Source organism: Phyllobates terribilis, unplaced genomic scaffold (genome assembly GCF_046119375.1).
Source record: "Phyllobates terribilis strain yellow unplaced genomic scaffold, ASM4611937v1 Scaffold_12__6_contigs__length_324123572, whole genome shotgun sequence".
NCBI lineage: Eukaryota > Metazoa > Chordata > Amphibia > Anura > Dendrobatidae > Phyllobates > Phyllobates terribilis.
The window spans coordinates 24,674,370-24,695,838 of NW_027362772.1; the positions used below are offsets into that span (position 1 = coordinate 24,674,370).

The 21,469-nt window shown below is 47.9% G+C and overlaps 1 protein-coding gene across 1 annotated transcript in view; it reads left to right on the top strand.

Annotated features, from left to right (window-relative positions):
* LOC141171641 (uncharacterized) overlaps positions 1 to 12,531 on the top strand; it is a 48,689-nt gene extending 36,158 nt beyond the window's left edge. Inside the window, exons 2-3 of the mRNA XM_073655309.1 lie at positions 10,419 to 11,805; positions 12,515 to 12,531. Coding sequence (XP_073511410.1) covers positions 10,419 to 11,805; positions 12,515 to 12,531 — 1,404 coding nt within the window. The remainder of the gene's footprint in view (positions 1 to 10,418; positions 11,806 to 12,514) is intronic.
* The last annotated feature ends 8,938 nt before the right edge of the window (positions 12,532 to 21,469 follow it).

Genomic DNA, 21,469 nt, shown 5'->3' on the forward strand with positions numbered 1-21,469 from the left:
CTACTCCCAAGCTATCTGTATATTTGTGCGAAAATTGGCTTGAAATTAACAAGGTATAGCGCACACAGCAACAGCGGTGCCGTCTAACACGCAGCTGCAGCAGTGAGAAAATGGTGGCGACGGGGAAAATGGCTTAGTCTTATAGGGCAAGGACATGTGACATACACTGCCAATCACACATGTCCTTGCTTGTGTGAAAAAAAGCACTTCGCTCCGTGATAGGCTGACAGATTGCACCTCCCCACTGCAAATGCGGGAAAGAGAAAAAAAAATGGAGATCTTCATTGTTCCTGCAGAGATCCATCCCCTGCCCCTCCCCCCGCCCCGCTGTACACTCAAACTGCGTATTAACATTAATTTTCATCATTACTGAGAAAAAATCCAGTTATGATTTTGGTGCACGAACAGTTATCGAACATAACCTCGAACAGCCGAATTTTTCTCAAATTGTTCGTGTTCGCCGACCGGCTCGAACACCGCCCAAAACAGCTCGAATTTGAGATTGGCGAACAGTTCGAGTAGAACAACGCTCATCTCTAGTTCCAACGTGTGGGGACATCACACACCAGTCGGTGTTAGGAAGCTGCAAACGCTGCTGCAACACAGCAAGGGCGGCGGAAGCTATAGCCGACTTCTGAAAATGAGCTGACAGGTGGCGTACTTTGACGAGCAGATCTGGCAACTCGGGGTATGATTTAAGAAACCGCTGAACCATGAGGTTAAGCACATGAGCCAGGCATGGTACGTGTGTGATCTCGCCTCGCCTCAGAGTCGCCACCAGGTTACGGCCATTGTCACACACGACCATGCCTGGATGTAGGTTCAGTGGTCTCTTTCACAGCTGTCCACAACTCACAAGCAGTGTGAGGTTTCTCACCTAAGCTTATGAGTTTCAGCACAGCCTGTTGCCGCTTGGCTGAGGCAGTACTGCAGTGCTTCCAGCTTGTAACTGATGTGGTGATATCTGAGATGGAGGCTGAACATGAGGAGGAGGAGGATGATGAGCAGGAACTGTACACTGTGGGGGCAACTCTGACTGACATAGGGCCCGCAATCCTCTGTGTGGGGAGGATGTGTTCCGTCCCAAGGTCCGACTGGGTCCCGGCTTCCACTATGTTTACCAAGTGTGCCGTCAGGGAGATGTACCATCCCTGGCCACAAGCACTTGTCCACGTGTCCATTGTCAGGTGGACTCTCCCAGTAACTGTGTTGTTGAGGGCACGGCAGATGTTTTGGGACACGTGCTTGTGTAGTACGGGGATTGCACACCGGGCAAAATAGTGTCGGCTGGGGACCGAGTACCGAGGGATGGCCACCGCCATAAGGTTGCGGAAGGATTCCGTTTCCACCAGCCTCAAAGGCAGCATTTCCAACGCAAGCAGTCGTGAAATGTGCGAATTTAGGACTGTGGCCTGTGGGGCGTTGGCTGCAAATTTGCGCTTTCGTTCAAAGGTCTGGGATATGGACAATTGAACGCTGCGGTGGGACGTAGACGTGGACGTTGATGCTGTTTCTTGAGAAACTGCCATAACAAGTAAAGACTGAGAGGAGGGGGCATCTTTGCATGCAGTATGGACAGGGGATTACCTTGCACGCACAACAGGGGGTTCTCTTACACGCACAACAGCGGAAGAAGCAGTGGTGACACCCACTGACACTGGTCGTGGACCCTGGGGTTCGCACCACAAAGTCGGGTGCTTTGCTGACATGTGCCTGATCATGCTGGTGGTGGTCAGGCTGGTAGTTTTGTCACCCCTGCTGATGCTGGCACGGCAGGTGGTACAAATGGCCTTTTTGGGGATATCAGCAGAGTCTTTAAATAATTCCAGACTCTGGAAGACCTACCGGTTGTACTGGCAACGTCCCTCGTGTTGGTGTTACGGGGAACTGTTGCCCGCCTTCTGTGTGCGGCCACCACACTGCTTCTTCCTCCCTCCCCCTGTGTGCTGCTGGCCTCACTCTGCGTGTCCTCCTGCCATGTTGGGTCAGTTACTAGATCATCCACCACCACCTCCTCTTCCACTTGCGCACCACGATCCTCCTTCTCACTTCGTGGCAATTGTCTCTCGTCATCGTCCACCTCTTGTGACAAATTGCCAGCATCGACTTCCTCTGGCCGTGGCTGTTCAAATATTTGAGCATCGTTACATGGGATTTCCTCTTCCACCACTTCAAGCGGAGCAGGCGAGGGGCACAAATATGGAAATGGACCAGTGAATAGCTCTTCAGCGTGTCAAACTGTGGGATCAGTTGCTGTCTGACGACACTCGGCATGGTGGGAGGAAGGAGCATCAGGGTGAGGAGGAGTATGCGGTTGAGACTCACGGCTACTAAAACTTGACCGTGTGGAAGACAGACCGGAGGTGGTGGTGCCCAGGTAACTGGAAGCATTATCTGCTATCCAATTAATAACCTGTTCACACTGATCAGTTCACAATACTGGTGTTGTAGTGTGCTTCCCTAGCAATTCGGTCAAGAAGTGGGAGCACCATCACCAGAACGTCCAGTTCCACGTCCCTTGCCACGCGCCTTGTCCATTGTAAATTAAGTAAAATAGTTACACTCGCACTATCAATGGAAAAAGGGTAATAAAAAGGAGATTAGAACCGTGGAAGAGGAAAACCACAGTTCTATTTCTCTGGCCTACACCAGAATCTTTTAAACAGATATATTTGTGTCAGAACACTGAGCGAGACACTCAAACTGTATTTTTTTTATGTAAAAAAGGCCAAAAGCTGGATAATACAGAGATTTGAACCGTGGAACTGCAAAACCAAACTTCTAGTTATCTGGCCTACACCAGAATATTTTAAACAGATATATTTGTGTCTGAACAGTCAGGGAGACGCTATTACTGTTTTTTTTTACGGAAAAAAGGCCAAAAGCTGGATAATACAGAGATTTGAACCGTGGAACTGCAAAACCAAACTTCTAGTTATCTGGCCTACACCAGAATATTTTAAACAGATAAATTTGTGTCTGAACAGTCAGGGAGACACTATTACTGTTTTTTTTACGGAAAAAAGGCCAAAAGCTGGATAATACAGAGATTTGAACCGTGGAACTGCAAAACCAAACTTCTAGTTATCTGGCCTACACCAGAATATTTTAAACAGATATATTGTGTCTGAACAGTCAGGGAGACACTATTACTGTTTTTTTTTACGGAAGAAAGGCCAAAAGTTGGATAATGCAGAGATCTGAACCGTGGAACTGCAAAACCAAACTTCTAGTTATCTGGCCTACACCAGAATAATTTAAACAGATATATTTGTGTCTGAACAGTCAGGGAGACACTATTACTGTTTTTTTTACGGAAAAAAAAGCCAAAAGCTGCATAATACAGAGATTTGAACCGTGGAACTGCAAAACCAAACTTCTAGTTATCTGGCCTACACCAGAATATTTTAAACAGATTATATTTGTGTCTGAACAGTCAGGGAGACACTATTACTGTTTTTTTTTACAGAAAAAAGACCAAAGCTGGATAATACTGAGATTTGAACCGTGGAACTGCAAAACCAAACTTCTAGTTATCTGGTCTACACCAGAATATTTTAAACAGATATATTTGTGTCTGAACAGTCAGGGAGACGAGACACTATTACTGTTTTTTTTTACGGAAAAAAGGCCAAAAGCTGGATAATACAGAGATTTGAACCATGGAACTGCAAAACCAAACTTCTAGTTATCTGGCTTACACCAGTTTATTTTAAACAGATATATTTGTGTCTGAACAGTCAGGGAGACACTAATATCTGTTTTTTTTACGGAAAAAAAGGCCAAAAGCTGGATAATACAGAGATTTGAACCGTGGAACTGCAAAACCAAACTTCTAGTTATCTGGCCTACACCAGAATCTTTTAAACAGATATATTTGTGTCTGAACAGTCAGGGAGACACTATTACTGTTTTTTTTTACAGAAAAAAGGCCAAAAGCTGCATAATACAGAGATTTGAACCGTGGAACTGCAAAACCAAACTTCTAGTTATCTGGCCTACACCAGAATATTTTAAACAGATATATTGGTGTCTGAACAGTCACAGACACACTCAATTTTTTTTTTTTTGGGGGGGGGGAATACCAAAAGGTTAATAAGAGGTGTATTTGTACAGTCTGACTGAGGGAAAAAAAAATACAGGATTTAGATGAAAAAAAGAGGATTTTTCCTGGCCCCTGAGACTGGGGGATAAGTCTAGCAATTTGACTGTTAAAACCCTCGTGTTAGGTTTTTTCTATTTTGTGGTCACGTGACCTGCTGCCTATTTATTCCAGCTCCACCCTTCGGGCTTTGCTGGACTTCAGTGTTACTTTGACTCTTAATCTAACCAGGTGCTTTGTACCTATCTCTATAGTTTGCTTGGTCCTTGGACCTCTAAGTATTTTTGACTGTTTGTCTTTTTGCTCCGCTACAACTTCTGCTAGGAGGTGTCCAATTTGGTCCCAGTCCTTAGTACTTTTGGGGACCCCTCCCTTATATCTATAGGTCTGCGTTCAGACTAGCTAAGGACGAAGGCGGGTCTGTTCACAAGGAACAGGTTGCCCGCTGCATCGTAGGGAATCAGCTTAGTCCTATTGTAGGGACAGTTTTCCTATCTTTCCTTATTTCTTGTAGCAGATCATAACAGTAAGTCCAGCCCAAAATCAAAAAAAATAAATCCTAAGGAATGAGATCCGGAGATCAGCATGGTGTCTGTTCAGGAATTGGCTCAACGCCTGCATGGATTGTCTCTAGAGGTGGCCGACCTCCAGCAACACGTGAGTAGCTGTCCTGGAGCGCATTTTGTTGAACCGAAGGTAGGACTGCCTGATCATTTTTATGGTAAACAGCAAGATTTTTTTTCCTTTAAAAATGCTTGTTTATTATATTTTTGTTTGAGACCCAGGTCCTCTGGGAATGAATCACAGCGCATTGGGTTTATCATATCACTTTTGCGCAAGGAACCACAGGGATGGGCCTTTTCTCTCCAACCTAATGATCCATGTTTTAGATCAGTGGAAGATTTTTTTTCTGCTATGGGGTTGTTGTATGACGATCCTGATCGAGTCTCTTCTGCTGAGACACAACTGAGACGTTTAAAGCAGGGGTCAGGTGATGTTGAAAATTATTGTACACACTTCAGAAGGTGGTCTTCTGAAGTGAGATGGAATGATTCGGCGTTAAAATGTTTGCTTCTTGCTGGTCTAAGTGAAAGGGTTAAGGATCTGCTGATTGCTTTCCCTGCACCTGGAGACTTGCAAGAAGCCATGCAATTAGCTATACGGGTGGACAGGAGACTGCGTGCCAGGGTTAATGAGGAGAAAACTCCTGCTATGGAAGCTCCTAGTCATCAGAGGGTCTGCTCGGACGATGGAGAACCGATGGAGATTGCCACTCCGCTCTCAGGAAAAAGACCGCAGGTTTTCCAAGGGATTGTGTTTTTACTGTGGTAAATCTGACCATTTTGTTAAGAACTGTGAGCTTCTCTTAAACAAAAAAAAAAAAGGTCAGTTACGCCCGTATTGCTTGTTTAAACTCTAAGGAGTATTTCTTTCAGGGAGTACCTCATTGCAGGAGGAGTTGATTGAATTTTAGGCTTTTGTGGATTGTGGTTCTACACTGAATGTGATTGATAAGGGATTTTTGGAAAAACTTAAAATGGAACCTAAACCTTTGTCATCTCCTATTTCTGTGGTTGCTGTGGATAACACTCCTTTGAAATGTATTACTCACAAGGTTTTTGAATTTCCCCTCACTATTAATGGTATTCACCAAGAGAATTTGGATTTAGTGGTATTAAATAATTTACCTTCTCCAGTAGTGTTAGGTTTGCCTTGGTTAAAACTGCACAATCCTTTACTGGACTGGTCTTCTAATGAGATTAAATCTTGGAGTCCTAAGTGTTATGATAAATGTTGTAACGGTCGCATCGCTGCTGTGGAAAGAGGGGAATTGCCTGTACCTATTCCGGATTTTTGGAAGTTTTTTTTCAGAGGAGGAGTCGCAAGTTTTACCTCCTCATAGGGATTATGATTGCACCATTGAGTTTGTTCCTGGAGCTACTCTTCCCAAGAGTCGCTTATTTAATCTTACTATCCCTGAAAGAAAAGCCTTGGAGGAATACATACAGACGAGCTTGGCTGCTGGTCACATTAGACCTTCTAAGTCACCTGTGGCTGTTGGATTTTTTTTTGTAAAAAAAAGACGGCGGTTTACGTCCATGTCTGGACTTTCGCGAAATTAATAAAATTACCGTACGCAATTCCTACCCACTGCCGTTAATTCCTGACTTGTTTAACCAGTTAGTGGGGGCCAAGTGGTTCTCTAAAATTGATCTCCGGGGGGCATACAATTTGTTACGAATAAAGGAGGGTGATGAATGGAAAACTGCTTTTAACACTCCGGTAGATCATTTTGAGAATCTGGTGATGCCTTTTGGTCTTACCAATGCACCCGCGTTTTTTCAGAACCTTATTAATGACATCCTGAGACCTTTGATTGGTAAGAATGTGGTGGTGTATTTGGATGACATTTTGATTTATTCGCCAGATCTGGAGTCTCATTGGCAGAGCGTACGTGAGGTATTGCAGTTATTAAGTGACAATTCACTTTTTGCTAAGCTGGAGAAATGCGAGTTCGCTGTGCAGAGAATTAGTTTTTTGGGCTACATTATCTCCAGCGAGGGCTTTGAGATGGACCCGGTGAAGGTTCAGGCTGTGCAGGAATGGCCTAGGCCTATTGGTTGGAAATCGATACAGAGATTTTTGGGTTTCGCCAATTATTACAGAAAATTTGTTAAGAATTTTTCTATAATTGTTAAGCCGCTGACCGATCTCACCAGGAAAAGTGCGAATACGGTCCAGTGGACTACTGAGGCCATTGAAGCTTTTGTGTATCTCAAGGAGAGGTTCAGTTCTGCCCCCATCTTTATGCAGCCTGATGAGACCAAGCCTTTTTTGGTCGAGGTAGATGCTACTTCGGTGGGGGTCGGTGCGGTTTTGTCTCAGGAGAACAAGGATGGGGTTCATCCCTGTGCTTTTTTTTCGAAAAAAATTTCTGAAACCGAACTTAATTACGATGTTGGTAATCGGGAATTGCTGGCTATCAAACTCGCATTTGAACATTGGCGTCATTACTTGGAAGGTGCTAAATTTCCCATTCAGGTTTTCACTGATCATAAGAATCTGATCTATCTAGATGCTGCCAAGCGCTTGAATGCCCGTCAGGCCAGGTGGGCACTGTTTTTTTCGCGGTTTAATTTTTCTGTTACTTACATCCCGGGTACTAAGAATGTTAAAGCTGATGCTTTATCTCGCAGCTTTTCTCCCATGGTTGGTACCGAGGAGGAGGAGAGCATGTTACAGGAAGGAGTTGTGATAGCAGCATTGGACTCCGTTTTGGAAGATGGGATTCTGAAAGCCCAGTAGGATGCCCCATTTAACACTCCCCATGGGAGGTTGTTTGTACCTAGAACCTTTAGGAGAGAGCTGTTTGTGGAGTATCATGAGTCTCGGTTGGCAGGTCATCCAGGAATTTCTGAGACTAAGAGACTGGTAGGTCGCAGTTTTTGGTGGCCTGGGTGGCAGAAGGAGATCATTAAATGGGTGCGTTAATGTACGGTGTGTGCTAGATCAAAGGCTTCACATGCTCCTGCTGCGGGGTTGCTTTGCCCTCTGGAGGTTCCTAGTGCACCTTGGACGCATCTTGCTATGGATTTTATTACTGATCTTCCTGTGTCCGAGGGTTTCACTGTCATCTGGGTGGTTTTAGCAAGATATGTCACTTGGTTCCTTTCATTAAACTACCCTGCGCTAAGACACTCCCTAAGGCTTTTGTCAAGGAAATTGTCAGACTCCATGGCGTTCCCACCGACATTGTTTCTGATAGGGGACCTCAGTTTGTGGCTCGTTTTTGGCGTGCCTTTTGTGACAGGTTGGGAGTCCATTTGTCATTTTCATCTGGGTATCATCCTGAGTCTAATGGACAGACAGAAAGAAAGAACCAGGATGTTGAGCAGTTTTTGCGTTGTTTTGTGGCAGACAATCAAGAGGGGTAGTCTGAGTTTCTGCCACTTGCTGAATTTGCTCTTAACAACCATACATCCTCTTCTGCTGGGTGTTCTCCGTTTTTTTGTTGTACTGGGAGACATCCGTCGTTTGGTTTGTTCTCCAAATTGGTGTCGGCTGTGCCGGAGGAGGAGAATTTTTCCGGTGATTTGGAGAGAGTTTGGACTGACGTACGTTGTAACCTTCAAGAGGCTAACAAGAAGTCCAAGAAGTATTTTAACAGGAAACGTCAAGAGGTTTTGTTTACTGTTGGTGACATGGTTTGGTTGTCCTCAAAGAATCTGCGGTTGAGGATTCCTTCTAAGAAATTGGGTCCGAAGTTTGTGGGACCATTTAAGGTGCTTCAGGTGGTTAACCAGTCTGCTGTTAGGTTGGATGTCCCTACTTCCTGGAAGATTAATCCGGTGTTTCATATTTCCTTGTTGAAAAAAGCTGATGTATCGGATAGGGATGCCACTGTCACAGTTCCTCCGGTGGTGGAAGACGGCTGTCAGGAATATTATAAAATATTAATATCAGGAAAATGTCCATCTGCGTGACACACATGTTCACCCCCCTCCTTTATTCTCCTTCTGCCAGCACAAATCCCCAATTAACGCACTACTGATAAATAGTTATTCACACACGGCCAGGGAAGAAGTGTGAAAACTTCGTTAGGGAACCAAGCCTCTTGTCTCTGAGAGAGCAGGGGGTAATTACTATGCGGGCTTGCGCTAATTTACATGTAACTGTTGAAGACCAGTTCCCCAGCTTCAAAGTGGAATTTGCAGACATGATGACTCCGATATTAGATATGAAATAATATGAGTTCTATAGGTCCGACAATAACGGGACCCATATGTGGAGTAACCAAATCAGCCCCGGAATATGCAGGTATTTTTCCATGGCCGTAACCAACATCGGGGGGCCGTAGTGCAAGAACCCTGGAATAGCAGACTGCAGCGATGTGATGCGTAATATCAAAAGAAAGATAAAATCATGAGGGAAAATATGGCATAGTTTGCGAGCTTCTGCGATTAACAGGCGATGAGTTATCGCAGAAATCAGCGGTTCTAATAAAAATGTACAGGCTGGAGACCGGCCCACATGATGTCACCACCAGGGGCGTGTGGCCAGATCTCCCTTAGGAATAAAAGAGTCTATGGGGAAGACAGAAGTACTCATTGCTGGGGGGAATACTTATTATACGCAAAGGGTCCTGTTCAATAACAGCAATCTGGAGAACCCCCCCTCCCACTATATTGAATCGTCTCTGCGATCGTGTAGTGTAAGTAATTCTCACTCTTTATCCTGTTTATTTTATGTAACGGTTTATGTATTTTAATGTTCCCTGTGTAACATCCTTGGATATATTTTTCCTAAAAACTGCCTCCCTTTTGGATTAAATATAAAATTTAATAGTTCTGCTTCATTTGTCCTGTAATCGTTCTCCTCACCCAGGGCCATAAACGCTACCGGGTTGGTTCCTGACCCGATGCAAGTCTATTAACACCGGGCTTGTATCAAACGAGAAACTGGTGGCAGCATACCATCTGGGGGATTTGAGGAAGGCTGGCAGTGATGGTCGGAGGTGTGGATATATATTACTGACGCAGCCAGGGGAATATATATATACCGCCCTCACTGCAGAGGGCCTCAAATACCCAGTGGGCTACAGGACAGCCTCTCTGGCGACCACTCGCTCTAGGTGTAGTACCCTGACTGACCTGAGAGGCAAGGGGGTGCCAGAGAGTTGTGCCTGTATTGTGGCGTCACGGATTGGTGACGTGTAAGGGACAACACACCACAGTGTTTTCCCCCCGCTGGTAGCAGCTTCCTGGCACTACTTACTCTAGGTGCAGGACTTTGACTGACCTGAGAGGTAAGGGGGCGCCAGAGAGCTGCACCCACCGGCCGGCATATTCCTGACAAATTGGTGGCAGCGGTGGGATATTACAGAACATCAGTGGCTGGATTGAGCAATCATTCCTGTCACTGAAAACTTACACGGTTCTTGTGAGAATTCTGTGCAGAGTTTTAAGAAATCAGACTCAGTGTTGTAATAATTTTTTATCTGGGACATTACTATACGTGTAGCAGTTGCATCCCCTCCCTTCTCTTGTTTTTCTATCCTATCTTTTATTTGGCAAAAATGGCTACTCGTGGAGAGCCCTGGTATCAACAGCAGACGAAGCCCACTCTCATCGCCCTCTGTGAGCTGAGGCAGATTGACCCCACGGGCAAAAACAAGGCCCAAATGATTGCTGAACTGTTACAAGGTGCAGCAGAGCCTGTCCGACAGCAGAGCCCTGATGATGGGGCGGCCAGCCAAGGCCCGGATGGCGCTGCTGCAGGGGTCCCACCTGTGATTGCCAGCCATACCCGCAACCAGGGTAGTGTGGACCCCCACCTGCAGATGGCCTTGGAGCAGCTCGCCGCAGATGATCGTGATGGACGACTGCAGCTGATCCTGAAATTCCAGGAGCGAGCAGAGCAACAGGCCCAAGCTGACCGAGAGGCTGCTGAGCGACAAGTTGACCGAGAGGAGCGCCAGGCCCAAGCTGACCGACAACTCCAGCTGGAGCTAGCCCGGATTCAGAAGGAGTCGCCCTCTACGCAGACCCGTGAGTCCAACGGTGCCAGCTGCTTTAAACCCCGTCCTGAGCACTTCCCTGTGATGGAAAAGGATGGGGACTTGGACACATTTCTGCGAGGCTTTGAAAAGGCCTGCAGGCAGTATCAGCTGCCCACCGACCAGTGGGCAAGATATTTAACTCCAGGGCTCCGAGGAAAAGCCTTGGAGGTGTTTGCTTCCCTCCCTCGAGAGCAAGATGGAGACTATGAGGCCGTCAAGCAGGCCCTGATAAACAAGTACCAGCTGACTCCGGAGGTTTACCGGAAAAAGTTCAGAGCCCTCCAACGTGGACCGCATGACACCTACAGCGATGTGGTAGACGGGCTCAGAACCAACTTTGAGCAGTGGATCCGAGGACTGGCAGTCACCACCTTTGAGGACCTGAAGGATCTGATGGTGAAGGACCAGTTTTTCCATCTTTGCCCAGTGGAAGTGAGACAATTTGTACTTGACCAGGAGCCGAAAGAAGCCGCCAAAGCAGCCCAGATTGCGGATACCTATGAGGCCAACCGCACACCAGAGGTGCGGAAGTCAGCCGCCGTCAGCTGGAAAGGGGGCAAGCCGACGACCACCCCCAGGGTTCCAGCCAGCTGGCCCTCAACAGGGCCTGCCCCATCTTCCAGCACCTGGACTGCATTTAACTCCCGTAAGTGCTATACTTGTGACCAAACGGGTCACATCAGCCTTGTCTGCCCGGAGAGGCAGAAGATTAACCCCACACCTGGGGCCCCAGGGCCTACTGCAGCCATTCTTTTTGTGGGTGGGGCGGTTGGCCGGGCCCGGGAGAACTTACAACCCGTTACTGTTGGAAACACAGTCACTGTCGGCCTTAAGGACACCGGCGCAGAACGCACCCTGATCCGCCCTAAGTTTGTGTTACCAGAGGAACTCCTTCCTGGGAAGACCCTGACTGTCACCGGGTTTGGGGGTGTTCGCCGTCCCATACCGATGGCCCGAGTTTTCCTGGACTGGGGTGCGGGGAGGGGGTTAAGGGAAGTGGGGGTGTCGGAGAATCTCCCCACTAATGTGTTATTGGGAACTGATCTGGGACGGTTGGTTGCCCGATACATTCCTGACAACCCTCCCAGATCTGATATGTCATTTAATGCCGCTGTCAAAAATGTGAATGTGATGTCTAATAAAAGTGTGTGTTGTGATAAAGGGGAACTCAGCCACCTCACCCCACGGGGTGATGCTGTTGAGGATCCCCTAAAGCGAGCCAGAATAAGTGCTAGGGGCAAGGGGAGCAGGCACGGACACCAGGAAGCAGGTCATCCCGTGCAGGTGACCAGTGTCACACCAGATGGTAACGTGGTCAGTGGTAGCTGCCCCATGACTAGCACGGCTCCAGAGGTGATGTGGAAGGATGGGGAGCAACACGGGGATCATAGGGAAAGTGGTCCCGTGCCGACGACCAGTGTCACGACGAACTGTGACATGGCCGGTCATAGCTCCCCCCTAGAGAGCACAGCTCTCAAGGTAAAGATGATGACAGGTAAAAAGGTAGGCCACCTAACCAGGCGAGGTAACAGGAAAGTGTGTCCCCCTGTCTGTCAGGAGTATGGGAGGAAGGTACCCATAGCCTGTCAGAGGTGTGGGGAAAATGCATCCCAAACCAGTCAGGGTGATCGGAAAGCTGGACCCTCAGGTTGGTGGGCAAGTGGACCTGCGGCTTGTCAGATCAGCAGGAAGGGTGGGCCAGGAGGTGGGCTCAAGGGGCGATCTGTAAATCACCCCTTATGCCACCTCAAAGAGGGGGAGATGTCAGGAATATTATAAAATATTAATATCAGGAAAATGTCCATCTGCATGACACACATGTTCACCCCCCTCCCTTATTCTCCTTCTGCCAGCACAAATCCCCAATTAACGCACTACTGATAAATAGTTATTCACACACGGCCAGGGAAGAAGTGTGAAAACTTTGTTAGGGAACCAAGCCTCTTGTCTCTGAGAGAGCAGGGGGTAATTACTATGCGGGCTTGCGCTAATTTACATGTAACTGTTGAAGACCAGTTCCCCAGCTTCAAAGGGGAATTTGCAGACATGATGACTCCGATATTAGATATGAAATAATATGAGTTCTATAGGTCCGACAATAACGGGACCCATATGTGGAGTAACCAAATCAGCCCCGAAATATGCAGGTATTTTTCCACGGCCGCAACCAACATCTGGGGGCCGTAGTGCAAGAACCCCGGAATAGCAGACTGCAGCGATGTGATGCGTAATATCAAAATAAAGATAAAATCATGAGGGAAAATATGGCGTAGTTTGCGAGCTTCTGCGATTAACCGGCGATGAGTTATCGCAGAAATCAGCGGTTCTAATAAAAATGTACAGGCTGGAGACCGGCCCACATGATGTCACCACCAGGGGCGTGTGGCCAGATCTCCCTTAGGAATAAAAGAGTCTATGGGGAAGACAGAAGTACTCATTGCTGGGGGCAATACGAATTATACGCAAAGGGTCCTGTTCAATAACAGCAATCTGGAGAACCCCCCCTCCCACTATATTGAATCGTCTCCGCGATCGTGTAGTGTAAGTAATTCTCACTCTTTATCCTGTTTATTTTATGTAACGGTTTATATATTTTAATGTTCCCTGTGTAACATCCTTGTATATATTTTTTCGAAACACTGCCTCCCTTTTGGATTAAATATAAAATTTAATAGTTCTGCTTCTTTTGTTCTGTAATCGTTCTCCTCCCCGAAGCCATAAACGCTACCGGGTTGGTTCCTGACCCGATGCAAGTCTATTAACACCGGGCTTGTATCAAACGAGAAACTGGTGGCAGCATACCATCTGGGGGATTTGAGGAAGGCTGGCAGTGACGGTCGGAGGTGTGGATATATATTACTGGCGCAGCCAGGGGAATATATATATACACCGCCCTCACTGCAGAGGGCCTCAAATACCCAGTGGGCTACAGGACAGCCTCTCCGGCGACCACTCGCTCTAGGTGCAGTACCCTGACTGACCTGAGAGGCAAGGGGGTGCCAGAGAGTTGTGCCTGTATTGTGGCATCACGGATTGGTGACGTGTAAGGGACAACACACCACCGTGTTTTCCCCCCGCTGGTAGCAGCTTCCTGACACTACTTACTCTAGGTGCAGTACCTTGACTGACCTGAGAGGTAAGGGGGCACCAGAGAGCTGCACCCACCGGCCGGCATATTCCTGACAACGGCGAATATGAAATTTCTCGTATCCTGAATTCCAGAGGGCATAGAGGGAGATTGCAGTATCTCGTCGCTTGGAAAGGTTTCGGTCCTGAGGATAACTCCTGGGTAAGGGCAGATGATGCCTCTGCTCCTAGACTTATCAGAGCGTTTCACAGGAGGTTTCCTGATAGGCCCGAGCCTGGAGGATCCGGAGGATCCTCATAGAAGAGGGGGTACTGTTAGAACCCTCCTGTTAGGTTTTTTATATTTTGTGGTCACGTGACCTGCTGCCTATTTATTCCAGCTCCGCCCTTCGGGCTTTGCAGGACTTCAGTGTTACTTTGACGCTTAATCTAGCCAGGTGCTTTGTACCTATCTCTATAGTTTGCTTGGTCCTTGGACCTCTAAGTATTTTTGTCTGTTTGTCTTTTTGCTCCGCTACAACTTCTGCTAGGAGGTGTCCAATTTTGTCCCAGTCCTTAGTACTTTTAGGGACCCCTCCCTTATATCTATAGGTCTGCATTCAGACTAGCTGAGGACGAAGGCGGGTCTGTTCACAAGGAACAGGTTGCCCGCTGCATCGTAGGGAATCAGCTTAGTCCTATTGTAGGGACAGTTTACTATCTTTCCTTATTTCTTGTAGCAGATCATAGCATTGGCCAGCAGGAGCACACAGGACTGTAATGCACTGTTTGTTGGTATAACCACTACGTTTCCTATACAGCCTTCCTGCCTGCCTGCCTGATATCTGGGATGGACATTAGTCCTGAGAAGGACTGTTTGTTTGATTTGGCTGCCTTTAGAGACCCTACACTAACTATTTCGCACTATATATCTCTCCCTAACTCAGCAGCACTCTCCCTACACCGTCTGATCCCGGGCGACTGTGTCCAAGATGGCGGCGCCCGGTTTTAAATACTCAAGGTGACGCTGTGCGGCTAGCCAATCACTGTAATGCCCACAAACAACATGGCTGCGGCATTACAGTGACTGGCTGGCAATCCCTGCATGTTCATTGGCTCTGTAAAGAGCGCCAAACATGCAGGGCAGAGACCCAAGCTCCCGCCCGAGTAACCCGGAAATGCTCGGTGCTCGCCGAACATCCCAAGTAGCGAGATGCTCGGGCGAGTACCGAGCAGTGTCGAGCATGCTCGCTCAACACTAGTGCTCATCCTTCCCTTCCCTATCAAGGGCCAAGCTCTAGGGAAATACAGGGTTTAGGTTCCTGTGCAGTGATTGGTGAGGAACCAATATAGGGACGATAAGGGAGACAGGGTGATATCAGACTAGCCTAGGAGGTCTCCACTCCCCCTTTCCCTAGTGTTTGGGCTCCCTTCCCCTCTTCCCTTAATGTTGCACTTAGTCTTTCTCACACCTTGCGTTACATTATCACTGGCCGTGCACATTTAGTGGGAAAAAAACTGACACTTTGTGGATTTATTTGTGTGTTTTTTTTTCAGGTGTGTTTTTTTATTTCCTTTCTCCCTTGATATGGGATCAGTTGCAGAGCGGCTGCGCGGTCTGTCTCTGGAGGTGAATGACCTCTGCCATGAGATTCAGCAACAGCATCAGCGGCTACAGGTCGCTAATGTGGGGGTCTCTGCAGGTTGGCCTGTCCAGCCTGAATCCAAGGTTGCCCTCCCGGACAGATTTTCAGGAGGTATGGGCAAGTTTATTGTGTTCAAGGAGGCTTGCAAACTGTACTTTAAACTTCATCCTTACTCCTCCGGAAGTGAGGAGCAACGAGTGGGAATTGTGATCTCACTGCTACAGGGAGATCCGCAATCCTGGGCTTTTTCTTTACCTCAGGATTCAGTTTGTCTCTTGCCCTTATCTATGATGACCCTCACCGAGTCGCCTTGGCTGAGTCTAGGCTACATCGCCTTCAGCAGGGGAATCGGTCAGTGGAGACGTACAGTTCTGAATTTCGTAGATGGGCAACAGATTCTAAATGGAATGACTCAGCCCTCAGAAGTTAATTTTGGGAGGGGCTTAATGAAAGGTTGAAAGATGCCTTGGCAGTATATGAAATCCCTCAGTCCTTGGAGGCTGCCATGTCATTGGCTATACGTATTGATAGATGCCTTCGGGATAGGCTGGTCAGACCACCTTCTCCTGGGCCTTCTTGTCAGGGTTGTGTACCTCTGCCGGAGGAGCGGTCAGGGGGTGAACCAGTACTGGGGGAGGTGGAGGAACCCATGCAGTCAAGGGGTGTCTCTGCATCATACATCTCCCCGGAGATTCGCAAAAAATAAGGTGTATGTTTTTTTGCGGGAAAAAGGGACATTTTATTAGGGTGTGTCCTTCGATTTCTAAGCAAAATGAAACTCGATTAACACTTGGTAGTCTGGAGTTAGATAAGCAAGGGGTGCATTTATTGCCAACCTGCAGGACCGGATTGTCCTGACACCAGAGGTGGCGCTAGAGAGCAAAACAGAGAAAATTTCTGTGTTTGTTGACAGTGGAGGTGGAGTCAACATGGTTGATGCTGAATTTGTGAAAACTCATGGTCTTGTTTGCTGTACGTTAGCTAAGCCCATTCCCGTCTTCACCATTGACTCATCGTCACTTGCACAGAAAGCACTAACTCAGATTGTACACAATGTAAAACTGAGGGTGGGGTCAGTTCATTGTGAGATAATCCCTTGCTATGTCCTGGACGGTCTTCCCACTCCAATTGTATTGGGTCTACCCTGGTTGGTGAAACATAATACGTTGGTAGATTGGCAAGCAAGGGAGATGTTCTTTCTGAGAGGGGTGTCAGGATTTGCTTCCTCATCATGCATATGACTGTCCTATTAACCTGATCCCCGGAGCTAAACTACCCAAGTCCAGACTGTATAATCTTTCTGGCCCTGAGAGACAAGCCATGAAGGATTTCATTGCAGAAAGTGTGGAGAAGGGACACATCAGGCGCTCCTCTTCACCCGTGGTGACATGGTTCTTTTTCGTGAAGAAAAAAGATGGCGGCTTATGTCCGTGTTTAGATTTCCGCCAATTAAATCAAAGTACCATCCGAGATCCATACCCTCTTCCTCTGATTCCAGATTTGTTTAGCCAGGTTGTGGGAGCTAAGTTATTCTCCAAGTTGGATTTAAGGCGGGCCTACAGTCTGTTTGGAATCATAGAAGGGGACGAATGGCGTTCAATACCCCGGAAGGACATTTCGAGAGTCTGGTTATGCCTTTTGGTTTGACCAATGCACTTGCAGTGTTCCAGCATTTCATAAATGATATTTTCCATCATTTGGTGGGGAGGTTTGTGGTGGTCTACCTGGATGATATTTTGGTTTACTCACCTGATTTTGAGACACATCGGGGGCATGTTAAGCAGGTGCTCCAGATATTAAGGGATAACAAACTCTATACCAATCTAGAAAAATGTGGATTCACCGTTCAGGAGGTGCAGTTTTTGGGGTACTTGTTGTCATCTTCGGGTTTTTGGATGGATCCGGAGAAGATCTGTGCAGTCCTTGATTGAGACCGTCCCGAGAAACTGAAGGATCTACAACATTTTCTGAGCTTTACAAATTTTTAGCGCAAATTCATCCAAAATTATTCAGTAATCATGAAACCCCTTACTGACATGACTAGGAAGGGGTCTGATTTTTCCAAATGGTCGGATGCCTCCCTCCAGGCTTTTTCTTCCATAAAGAATTATTTTGCCATGGAACCTATACTCAGTCAACCCGATGTTTCCCAACCTTTTATTGTAGAAGTTGATGCGTCAGAGGTGGGGGTTGGTGCTGTCTTGTCTCAGGCTCCGTCCCCTGGTAAATGGCATCCATGCACTTTCTTTTCTAAAAAATTGTCTTCGGCTGAGAGAAATTATGACGTGGGTAATATGGAACTTTTAGGGATCAAATTGGCATTCGAAGAGTGGTGACATTGGTTGGAGGGGGCTGTCCATCCTATTACTGTTACTACTGTCCATAAGAACCTGTCATATCTCCCTGTTTTTTACTAGGTTCAATTTTGTTGTCACTTTTCGTCCAGCGATTGCATCGGGATGTGATTGAACACATAGCTGTAGTATTTGTGCGCGTTCTAAGGTTTCGCATACCCGTCCATCTGGTACTCTTCTTCCACTACATATCCCTAGCAGGCCTTGGATACATTTGTTCATGGATTTTATTACTGGCCTACTGGTTTCTGCAGTCAAAACGATGGTTTTGGTGGTAGTAGATAGGTTCACTTTGTCGCATTACCTGCACTTCCAAATGCCAAGACACTTGCTCAGGTGTTTATAAATGAGATCGTGAAGCTTCACGAGGTTCCCTCCGATGTGGTGTCTGATCGAGGGACCCAGTTTGTTTCTAAGTTCTGGAAGGCATTCTGTTCTCGTCTGGGGGTGCAGCTGTCCTTTTCCTCTACCTTCCACCCTCAGTCGAATGGACAGACTGATCACATCAATCAGAATTTGGAGACCTACCTCAGGTGTTTCGTCTCCAAAAATCAGGAGGATTGGGCATCCTGCCTACCGCTGGCAGAATTTGCTATTAATAATCATCGTCAAGAATCCACTGGCACATCACCGTTCTTTGGTGCATACGGTTATCACACACAGTTTGGTATCTTTAGTGGGGGAGGAGCTTCAGGAGTTCCTGAAGAGGAACGATTTACTTTGTCACTCTCCTCAGTGTGGCAGGGTGTTCTGAGTAATTTAAAGACAATGGGTGACAGGTACAAACGTATGGCTGACAGAAAACACTTGCCAGGTCCGGACCTGAATGTGAATGACTTTGTGTGGTTGTCTACAATGAATATCAAGTTGAAAGTCCCTTCTTGTAAGCTGGGACCTAGGTTTATTGGTCCCTATAAAATAACCGCAATCATTAACCCAGCAGCGTTTCATCTTGAGCTTCCTCAGGCCCTTAAGGTCCACAATGTTTTCCACAAGTCATTATTCAAGAAATATATGGAATCTCTTGAGCCCTCACTGCTACTGCCGCCCCCAATAATAGTTAATGGTAATCTGGAGTTTCAGATTTTGAGGATTGTAGATAGTGATGAGCGAGCTTACTCGCAAGTTCTCGGTACTCGCCCGAGCATCTCAGTACTCAAGATGCTCGGAGCTCGCCAAGTACTGTTTGACGCTCTTTAGAGAGCCGATGAACATGCAGGGATTGCCTGCCACTCACTGTGATGCCGCAGCCATGTTGGTTGTGGCATTACAGTGATTGGCTGGCCGCACAGCATCATCAGGTCTATATCAAACCTGGCGCCGCCATGCTCGTCACTCTATTCCGCAATCAGACAGTGTAGGGAGAGCTGCTGCTGCGTCAGGGAGACATTTGCTTGTGTATTAGGCAGTGTAGAGAGAAAACACGTACATTACACATATCTATCTCAACAAACAGTCCTTCTGAGGACTAATCCATCTGCAGAGATATCAGGCAGGCAGTGTATATGTGATGCCCAGCTGCGCTTGGTATCACAGATCCTGGAAGGGAGCATTGATGGATTCCTCCACAAGAGGCCCCCATAAACATTCACACATCTCCACCTTACACCTCAGACCACCAGAGGGAGCCCGTTAGGGATATAAATAGGGAAGGTGGAGCCAGGCAGTTAAGTCTGGAGTCGACAGAGAGCCAAGTCTGTTGAGAGAGTTTCTGCAGTAGAGAAGCCTGAGAGAGGTCAGCCTGCAGTGGAGCACAGTCCAGACTCAGTTGAAGCTCAGAATAGGGAGCTTTAGGTGTGCCGGCGCCATAAAATTGGTGAAGCGAGGCAAGGTGCCGTTAGTGTGTATAGCCTAGTGAGGGCCCGAGTAGGCCGAAGGCGAGTAGAGATTTAGTACATAGGGGGCAGAGGAGCTTAACTAGCTCACCCGAATCATTTACCGGACACCGGATCCGAGCTTACCGGGATCTCTATGACCCAGTAAGGCATAACCGGAATCCCTGGAGAACTACAAGTCCCAGGATCGCTAAAGTGCTGATACGTAACAGAGCCGGGAGACACATAGGCCCCGCAAGCTGAGGACCGTGTACTCCAAGAAAAGGCCCTACCACAAGGTCAGCCAGCGCAGGACAGAGACAAAGTTAGGCCTAGCTCCAGGCAGGTCAGAAACTTACTACGCAGAGGCAAGAGCAGGAGGCCCTACACCCGCTCATTGGGGAGGATCCTGATATGCACCCTTCACCCTTCAGTGCTCCGGGATGAGCCTGAATTTCCATCAGTAAAAGGTACTGAATTGACTATCGTGTCTGTCCCTGTTCTTGCTCTGACCCGGCTGGGTCTCGCCTGTCCTGCATCCCCCTTCATACGCTGCCCTGAGGCCTAGCTCCACCTGTGGGGAGCTATACCATCAAGCTGCCTTATCACCGGCCTCGGTGGACTGTGCAGCGCTGGTGATTCTCACCAGAAACCACAGGTGGCGTCACGAACTTTCATAAACTTAACAAACAATCCCCTTTTAAAAGCTGACCCCAGGGTACGGGCCCGGGAGCCGACCACCGTGACATCGTCAAAGGCCAGGCAAAGGCCCGGGTACCGAGTCATCCCCATCCCCTGGGTTAGTCATCCTTTCCTGGCATCACGAACAGGATCGCAACGACGGAGTGTTATGCCCGTTGGTACCGGGTACTGTGTGCCTTTATTGAAGTGAACTGTATATTGGACTGTGGTGAAGATTGCCGCCATTGTAGGGCCGCCGAGTGAGAAGAAGGGCGTAACCGCGGGAAACTGAGGGGCATACCTGCAAAAGAGCGCGAAGCCCCGGACATGCCCCACGGCTCAACGTCAAACCGGGAAGCGCCAGGTCCTGTAAGGAGCGTCGCTGAACGTTCTGACGTAGGACGCAAGCGAGGCAAGGTCCTGAAGACGACCGTCACCTGCGGAGTTGCGGCCTACCGGAAGAAAAACTAGAAGGTAGGCCACGGTTAGCTAGGGGGGCACCAGAATGTCCGACGAACAGCACAACGCCGGAATACCGGTCAACGTCCCTGATGTTCAACCCGGCGGCCGCTCCACCAACAGCGCCTGTAACCCCTGTCATTCCCATAACTCTACCGTACATTCCTGGAGCAAAGTGGCTCCCCCAGTACAACAGCAAACTAGATACGCTGTCTGGATTCAAACGGAAGATATGTGGTATCTTGGACATGTACTCTATGACAGGCAAGCAAAGGGCCGCTGTGGTATTAGGACAACTGACTAGTGCTGCGGAACGGGAAGTGGAAACGTGGTCGGCCGCAGACCAGGAGTCAGTGTCCGCAATCTTCCAAAGGCTACAGACTGTCTTTGAGGATCTTACTGAGGCGGACCTCCGGATGAGGTTCTACAATTGTTCCCAACACCTGGAGGACAATGCTCGGGACTACGCCTGGCGTCTACAAGGGGCCCTGCAGGCCCTGAAGCAGGTCAGTCCGACCAGCATTGAAAATTAAAACAAAATGCTGAAGGAACAGTTTGTCCGGGGACTGAGATCTCCAGAGGAGAGCAGGACTGTACTTTGGTGGTCCTTGGTTCATCCAGATGCCACCTTTGACAATCTTAAGGACATGGCTATAAAAGGACTGCAGCCCCTGAAAACAAATGCCATCCAATCTTACCAGGGTGGGGCTACCCCAGTGCCTGCTACACCCACCTTTTGCCCAGTGGCTGCTAAAGCCAAGGTTCCAGCAACGTCCCCTAGAGAGCTG